General features: G+C 41.1%; 2 protein-coding genes across 2 annotated transcripts; one reads left to right on the top strand and one right to left on the bottom strand.

Moving 5' to 3' along the window:
- Positions 1-474: 474 nt before the first annotated feature.
- On the top strand, positions 475-5,584 carry LOC133311564 (protein phosphatase 2C 29-like). Its single transcript, XM_061512626.1, has 4 exons — positions 475-2,529; positions 3,076-3,189; positions 4,061-4,325; positions 4,931-5,584. The coding sequence occupies exons 1-4, from the start codon at positions 799-801 to the stop codon at positions 5,053-5,055; spliced, it is 2,235 nt and encodes a 744-aa protein (XP_061368610.1). The 5' UTR covers positions 475-798; the 3' UTR covers positions 5,056-5,584.
- Positions 5,585-6,019: 435 nt separating this feature from the next.
- Positions 6,020-8,303, bottom strand: LOC133311633 (pentatricopeptide repeat-containing protein At5g46580, chloroplastic). The gene has a single exon (XM_061512710.1). The coding sequence runs from the start codon at positions 8,291-8,293 to the stop codon at positions 6,149-6,151; it is 2,145 nt and encodes a 714-aa protein (XP_061368694.1). The 5' UTR covers positions 8,294-8,303; the 3' UTR covers positions 6,020-6,148.
- Positions 8,304-8,594: the final 291 nt, after the last annotated feature.

Raw genomic sequence — 8,594 nt, 5'->3', positions numbered from 1 at the left:
AAACTTTATAAAATATAAAAATTTTACTATAGAAATTTTTTTATTCTGCCACGCAAAGGGAGTGAATCTCATTATAAAATGATGAGAAAAAAAGACTAATAAAATTCAATTATTTTTACATGAGTGTGACAACTAATTTTTTTGCTGCGATAGAAATAAAAATGTTAAATCCAAAAGTAAATATGAAAAAGCATTTCAAATTGTGAGCTGGAGTCTTACGTGTCAGCCACCTTAAATACACCCACAGCAATTCATTTCCAGGTGTAACCGTCAACTCATATCAGACAGGCCCCAACAACTTCACACAAAAACACAAGAAAAAACATTTGAAAAAGCCACATAAAGTGACAAAAAACAACAACCAATTTTCTACACAACACAAAAAAACGTTCACTCTCTCTCTCTCTCTCTCTCTCCCACTTTACAAAGCGCCTGAGTCTTTCCATCTTCTCACTTCTCAACTCAAAAATATAATTATATAAAAAAAGAAAAAACGTCTTCGCTCTCTCTTTTTTTTCTTCTTCCCTCTCCTCACTTTCTTACGTTTTGTTTTCTTTTCCTCACTTTCTCTTTCTCTCTCTTTCTTTTTTCTTTTCTTTTTCCTTTTTATTTTTTATTTTTTTTGGGGGGGTTTTGTCCCTCTCCCTCCCTCCCTCCGTCCCTCACTGCCCTTCGTCCCTTTCTAGTTTTGGACTGGGCTTGGGGGTTGGGTCTTTTTCCCTCTCAACATTGCATTTTGCTGGAAATTCGTTTCGGATTTTTCTTAGCTGCCAAACACTGTGGCGCAAGTCAAATGTGATGGGAAGTGGACTTTCCACCCTCTGTTCCTGCTTCGAACCGGTGAACCGGACCAACGAACCGGACCACCAAGACGTGATATTCACGGCCACCGACCCATTGGACGAAACCCTAGGTCACTCCTTCTGCTACGTCAGATCCTCCGCACGCTTCCTCTCTCCCTCTCATTCCGATCGCTTCCTTTCCCCCTCTTCCTCCCTCCGTTTCTCCCCAACCCACGAACCCGTCCCCAGGACCCGACCCGAATTTCATGAAACCGGCTTCAAATCCATTTCCGGAGCCTCCGTCAGCGCCAACAGCTCCGTCCCTAAAACCGTTATACAGTTAGACGAAGAAGCCGTAGATTGCTGCGGCGGAGCCGCCCTCAGGGGCAATATTGTCAATGGGTTCGAAAGCACGTCGTCGTTTTGCGCTCTCCCGCTTCAGCCTGTGCCCCGAGGGGGTGAACCGTCTGGAAGCTTCGAGAGGGGCGGTTTCTTTCTCTCCGGACCAATTGAGAGCGGCGGCGCCGCCGAAGGCGGCGTCTCCGGCGGAAACGATGTCCCTTTCTCGGCGCCTCTAGGCGGGCTCTACGCGAAGAAGAAGAAGAAGAAGGGTGTTTCGGGTTTCCGGAAGGCGTTTCACCGGAACGACTCGGAGAAGAAGAGACCGTGGGTGGTGCCGGTGCTGAACTTCGTCGGGAGGAAGGAGGTTCCGGCGAGCGAGGGGAAGCCGCCGGAGGCTAAGAGTGAGAGCAATAGCAATGTGCAGTGGGCGCTTGGGAAGGCTGGGGAGGATCGGGTTCACGTGGTGGTGTCGGAGGAGCAGGGGTGGTTGTTCGTGGGGATATACGACGGTTTCAATGGCCCCGACGCGCCGGAGTTTCTGATGGGTCATCTCTACCGTGCAGTTCACAACGAACTGCAGGGTTTGTTCTGGGAAGTTGAAGCTGAAGAGAGTAGCAATCACCCCGCCGAAAGTGGTGTGCTGAAAAACGATGATTCGGCTAAGATGGTAGAGGGAACGGAGAGTAGACGGCGTAGGCTGTGGGAGTTTCTTGCTGAAGACCCTGAAGATGGACTTGATCTTTCGGGGTCGGATAGGTTCGCGTTTTCAGTTGATGATGCATTGAGCGTTAGCAATGGCAATGCGGGTTCAGCAGTTAGTAGACGGTGGCTGTTGTTATCGAAATTGAAGAATGGATTGACAAAGCATAAGGAGGTTCATGGTAGGAAGTTGTTGCCGTGGAATTTGGGGACAGAGGACAAAGAGAAGGGGGAGAATCGGGCGGAAGGCAAGCTTTGTGATGGTGATGGTGGTGGTGGTGGTGGAAGGAAGCGGAAAGTGGGTCCGGTGGATCATGATCTGGTTTTGAGTGCAATGTCTCGGGCTCTCCAAGTGACGGAGCTTGCATATTTGGATATGACGGATAAACTTTTGGATACAAATCCTGAACTTGCTTTGATGGGTTCATGCCTATTAGTTGTTTTAATGAGGGATGAGGATGTGTATGTGATGAATGTTGGGGATAGCCGAGCTATTGTTGCACACTATGAGCCTAAAGAGGTTAATTCTAATGTGGAATCCAGAAACAAGGGAGATATTGGGTCGAGCACCGAGAGCATTGTTGAGGAGTCCTTAGGTTTAGGTCAAAGTGAAAGTGCAATCAAGTTGGGGAATGAGGGTCCTGCTCTAGAAATGAGGTTGGTCGCATTGCAGCTGTCTACTGACCATAGCACGAGCATTGAAGATGTAAGTTTAATTTTGAATTAGTTGTCCTTTAGGTGAAATGCTTTCTTCCTTCACTCCTATAAGTTTGGTCTTTGCTACACGTCGTATTTTCCTTACTATCCCTATTCCAGTCTGGTTTATCTTTTTTCTGGGAATTAATACAGCCATTTATATCTAATGATGCTCTTTTTCCCATCAAGTTCTTCTATCCCTCTAGTCACTTGTGTGATTTTGTATGTATATCCAAATTTGAGTTTATGTTTGCATGTGTGGATTTTTCCTTATGTGGATTGCATTCCCATTGCTTCTTTCATTTAATCCGGCATCCTGCTTTATATCAGGTAGCAGTAGGAGTTTTAGATTTGCTAACATGTAGTATTGAGATATTTGTGATGATATATTCAAGAGGTTAGATTATTGGCTTCATGATTATTTGCTGTTCTTGTTTTAGTAATGAATAATACTTCTAGTTGTAGTTATATATATTAGTCTTGTTTCGTTTTTCTTCAGTCATATTGTGATCTGGTAATATCAGTTTTCTAAAAAGCGGAGCTGACTGTTTTGCAGGAAGTCATTAGAATTAAGAATGAACATCCTGATGATACCCAATGTATAGTCAATGATAGAGTTAAAGGTCGTCTTAAGGTCACCAGAGCATTTGGGGCAGGATTTTTGAAACAGGTGTCTGTTAAAATACTGTGTTTTATTAATACAGTGCTTTTTTTAAAATTTATCTACAGCTTGCTTCTGAACCATTCTCTCCTTTCTTCAGAGAGAAAATAATATGCTGATTTCTACAGTTCATGCATTATGGAAAAATGTTTCACGTTGATTCTTTGTTTAATTCAAATGAAGATTTATTATTCATCTTACTTAGAGCCATCCTTTGTTGATGTACATATATATATATTGTAAATACATATATGCAAATAGATGAGTATTTAAACAGATGCGGGAAGCTGGGAACATTTTTATTTGCTTGGATACACTGATTTGTATTTATCTATTTATATTCATAGACATGGACGGGTTATTGTTCTTTAAATTTAGGTATGCCAGATGGTTATGTTAATATTAGTTATTGTGACGAATTGTAATATCTATCACAATGTAAAACTCTTTTGCATACTCGGCCAAAAAAGAAAGGGTAAAATTACAAAATTTGTCACGTGAATTCATAATTATTCAAAAGTTTTCTTTATATGCTATAACACTTTATCATGAACTACATATAGATGTAAGCTAGGCAGTGCCCAACCATTTAGACTTCAGTCCTGCACTACACTTCTGAGAGATAAAATGAGATGATGAGTCATAAGGTCAATTGGAGAACATGCTGAATTGGCATTCATTATTACTGTAAGAATCATTTATTTGTCACGAAACTCACTTTATTTGTGCTTATGTTGCTGTTGCATGCACTGATGCTCATCTTCACTCAAAATTAGAAGCCTGATTATTTGTCCTGTCTCTTGTTTAGGGCTGCATGAATTTCTTAAATATTTTACAAAATGTATTCTTACATGATGGTATGATTTCAATTTTTCCGTAGCCAAAGTGGAACGATGCAGTACTAGAAATGTTTCGTAATCAATATATTGGCACTGCTCCATATATATCCTGCTGTCCTTCACTACGTCACCATAGATTATATCCGAGAGATCAGTTCCTGATCCTCTCATCTGATGGTTTATATCAATATCTAACCAATGAAGAAGTGGTTTCTCAAGTTCAGAGCTTCATGGAAAAGTTTCCAGAAGGAGATCCTGCCCAACATTTAATAGAAGAGCTGCTCCTCCGTGCAGCCAAGAAGGCTGGTAAATGAATCTTCTGACCTTGTGTATCTTGTTTTGCAGTCTTGATAGAGACATGTACAATTTGTTGAACGGCATAAATGGAGGGATTATTAATTAGTAGTTCTTTTTATATTAGAACTAAAAGCATTTGTCTTACCCATAGGCCATATAGTTGTGCAATTTTTTTGAATATTTAAACTTCTGGTTGGTTGTTTATATGATATAAAAACTCATGTCTATTTCTACTTTGAGGATATATTTTAACTATATTTTGCTTGAAGAATGAACTGATGGTAAATTTTAAAAAGCAAACAGTAAAACTTGCGGAGTATATATGGTGAAATTTGAAGGATTTGGAAAAAAAAAAATTTCTACGTTCGGTGCATAATTACATGGTATGCTTTGTTGTTGTATTTGCGGAAAACTTATTTTGAAATGTTTGATGCTAGTAGGATGTTTTCCCACTTTTTAACCCGCCTGGGTTGGGGATAATGCAAAAATTCAGACCGAAACAAGAAAATAATTGCTGCAGGCAATATATCGATCTTATTTATAGCTGAATTGTTTAGCTTGTCAACTACTGTGTCTATACAACTCAGTGGTGATTTTGGACTCAATTGTTGCAGGGATGGATTTTCATGAGTTGCTGGATATCCCACAAGGAGATAGGAGGAAGTATCATGATGATGTGACTGTTATGGTGATATCACTTGAAGGAAGAATCTGGAAGTCGTCAGGGAAGTATCTGTGAGACCTTCAACTTGCTGTTGGCTCTGTACATGTGATAGTATATTATACCCTGAGGGTGCCTCAAAGCTGGTGCCAAAGTTTCACAGCTGATCCATTTTTCATGGGTCTATGTGTTGTTTCTCCGTCTTGCAACATAAAGTTATCAACTTTTAATGGCAAGAGGCTTCCGTTAGAGCTCTATCAAGAATTAAAGATGCTGAATGCAATTTGGTATGAGCTAAGAAACGGGCATTGCAGATGGGGTCGGGAATTCTTTTTAGCAGTGAAAAAAGAAAAATATTAGAGCCTTTTAAACTGTTTCTTTTTCCATTCGCAGTCTCTATTCTGCTCCCCGCCCCCATCTCTCTCTCTCTCTCTCTCTCTTGGCAGTTATAGAGATTAAAAATGATAAAATTTTTGCATGGCGAAGGCCCTTTTCGTTTATTTAGTTATTTTTATTATTATTTTTTTCATTTCTTTTCTTTCTTCTTTGGCATAGCCCAGAAAATGTGGTGTATATTGGTGGGGATACTAGTGTACTTGTTGAACTCAAGCAGTCTTTAGTCAGTAACTACAATCTTCGACTGAGGGTGGATTTCCACCAAAGCGAATCAACATGATTCTGAATTAGAGATCTCCAAATCAAATCTGTGCATTGGACGTAACCATAAATTGCATAAAAGGCCTTTCCAAAACTAGGCATAATGGAACCGTAAACTGATTTTCTTGTATTTTAATTTTAGTTATGCACGCGTTTGTTGAGATATATATGCAGGGGTTGTGTTCGAATTTCTAGCATTTCTATTAGTATTAGGTACGTGTTTTGGCATGGGATCTCTCTTTCCAAAAGAAGAGGCATAATGATCAATTCACAAGAGCATGCATGTCTTTTAACTAAACTCTTAAGGTGGGAGATAAAGGGAAGCAAAGAAGAAGGAATATCAAATTTCAGGATGTGTTTACATTCTAATAAAAATGAGTGGGGAAGATTACATTCCATCTTTGGCTTCAACCCTCCACATATTGACAACTTAAGTGATAAATAGACTTGAAGTATCATTGTTATGTATTAGCCATAGCGCTAAAGCTGAATGCCACTTGATTTTTTCCACCATCTATGTCGCAATAGCAGCTGATGGAGACTTTGATTGCACCCAAGAGACTAAGTCCTCTCTAGTTGCAATAAAGCAGCCAACTTTATCCTGACTCTGCCTAAATGGAGCAGCTAGTTTCCTCAAATGAGAGGCAAAAGAAATGTTCAGTCCTTGGGCAAACTTATGAGCACCAGTACCAGTTTGGGCTAGGAATAACTCTGGCAGTGCCCCCTCCCGGTTAACAATTTTGGTGAGTGTCCACATCCACTCTTCCAGTGCAGTTTGAGCGGCACCAACCGACAATGATCGAACGTCTAAACACCATTCACCTTCAGTTTTGTTGTGCAAACCAGGGTATAAACCATACAAGGTTCCCAAGTAGAGTAGCTCATGGGCTCTCTCTTGGAGATCTTTGTTTCTACATATGTCAATCAAGCAGTTACAGAAGGGTCTTCTCACATCAACCGCAGCACTGCTCATGGTACCCTTAAACTCTTCCTTGATAGTCTCAAAACTAGTTTTCTCATCTAAAATCAATTGAATAAAGGCAACCAGGTTTGGGTTAACTTGCTGCAAACAAGCAAGTACTTTTTCCTCGTCCTTGGTACCGTGAGACAGAGACACAACAGATAGCAAACAACCGCATAGCCTATCATCTGGCTTCACTCCTCTCTCAACAGAAATGTTAAAAACTCTGACCAAATCATCAAACTCCATAGCCTTTCCCAAGCACTGAATCAAACATGTACACCCCATCACGTTGAGTTCAATGCCCAACTTAGACATCTCTTCGAACAATCCCATTGCCTTGCGGACATCTCCTTCACTCCCATAAATTTTGAGCATTGCTGTGTAACTCCAACTGTCTGGCTTGCAATGCTCAGACTGTTTCATCTCCCTGAACAGAGTTTCAGCTTCCTCCACCAATCCAACATCTGCGCACATATTCAACAAGGTATTATACAAAATAAAATCCATAGGCCAGCCATTTTCCTTCATTCGTTCCCACAATTCCAGAGCATCTCGAGGCCACCTGGCCTTGCCATATATCTTAATAACTGCTGTTAAGGTCTTTTCATTTGGGGCTATCCCTGAATCAATCATTTCTTCAAACAGGCTCCTTGCAAAACCTGGCTTCCCAGCCTTTCCCATTGCTTCCAACAAGGTGTTGTACACAACTAAATTAGGTTGCACCCCAACAGATTTCATCTCTTGCAATACATACCTAATACCATCATAGTCCCCAGCCTCCCCAAACATCTTCCCCAACACAGAGAATGTGATAGGATCAGGCTTCCACCCAGTTGCTCTACCTCTCTCATACAAACTTATCACCTCTTCAACCTTCCCTAATCTAGCATAAACATCTAAGATAGCAGAATAAGTTACCTCATCCGGCATCAAACCAGTCTTGTACATCCTTTCAAACCAGTGCACGGCCTTGTCAAACAGGTAGCACTTCTTGGCACATGATATGATGGTGGAGTAAGTGATGTTATCTAGTTGAATCCCATTATCAATCATCTGGTGGGCAAGGTCTTCTATGAGCTGAAACTGTCTCCCAAACCTCAAAGACTTCATTGTGACATTGTAGAATATGGTTTCCATGGGAAGCAAATTCTGGGTCTTGATCCAATTGAAAAACAAATGGGTTTTCTGCCATGGCTTCAAGCTGTTGAGCATCAAGAGGGCATTTTCTCGTGTAAGTGGGAGTGGGATTTCCTCAACACAAGCCAAGAAATCAGCTTCTGAGGACGCGTCACACTCATTGAGTCTCTGGGCAATGCGTTTGAGATCTCTGAGTTGGGGACTGTAAGAGTAAGGAGCGCGTTTCTGCCTCTGGTGTGAAAGCACAGAGCGCTTGGCCTTTGTGGGGTTGACCCACGTGGATTTTGGCTTAGACAAGACATGGGGTTGGTCTCGTGTGGCCGTAGATAAGGTGGTGTTGGCAAGGGGTGTGAGTTGGTCGGATAAGGAAGAGTTTTGGTTGTTGGTGTTGATGTCTGAAGTTGGGGTGGGAGGAACTTTTGGAATGGATTTAGAAGTGGTGCAGTTTATGGCAAATTTTCTACGATTTTTTTGCCTTAGAGGTGTGGTGTTGTTGAACCTTGTGTTTTTGGTGTCGGGAAAGTAGATATCTACAATGGTAGACAGAGGAGCAGCCATTAGGATTTAACAAGGCGAGAAGGGAGGGAGGGGTTTGGTTTTGAACCAGGATGTTCCAAGATATTATTTTATGACCTTATCCTAATCGAAAAAAGATGTTATCAGGGGACAGCAGAGGAGGCAAAGATATTTTCATTTTCAAATTGGGAAAAAAGAAAAAAGAAAAGAAAAGAAACATTGAGTTGGGAGATCCACCTCCTTGATGTGGGTTGTGGTTTTGCGGGTTAGTGTTTATAACAATTTTTTTGATATAGGAATGGACTGGGTCATATATGAAATCAAAGATGAGTTGTGTTTTGGT

The sequence above is a fragment of the Gastrolobium bilobum genome, unplaced genomic scaffold (genome assembly GCF_033153095.1).
Source record: "Gastrolobium bilobum isolate Gb01-03AN ecotype WA unplaced genomic scaffold, APGP_CSIRO_Gbil_v1 utg37739, whole genome shotgun sequence".
Classification (NCBI taxonomy): domain Eukaryota; kingdom Viridiplantae; phylum Streptophyta; class Magnoliopsida; order Fabales; family Fabaceae; genus Gastrolobium; species Gastrolobium bilobum.
The sequence above is the reverse complement of the archived record's forward strand: the minus strand, read 5'-3'. Positions and strand labels throughout refer to the sequence as shown.

Coding starts and splice junctions, on each gene's coding strand:
- LOC133311564 (XM_061512626.1), top strand. CDS start 799: ATGGGAAGTGGACTTTCCACCCTCTGTTCCTGCTTCGAACCGGTGAAC. Junction 2,530..3,075: donor ATAGCACGAGCATTGAAGAT/GTAAGTTTAATT, acceptor ACTGTTTTGCAG/GAAGTCATTAGAATTAAGAA. Junction 4,326..4,930: donor CCGTGCAGCCAAGAAGGCTG/GTAAATGAATCT, acceptor CAATTGTTGCAG/GGATGGATTTTCATGAGTTG.
- LOC133311633 (XM_061512710.1), bottom strand. CDS start 8,293: ATGGCTGCTCCTCTGTCTACCATTGTAGATATCTACTTTCCCGACACC.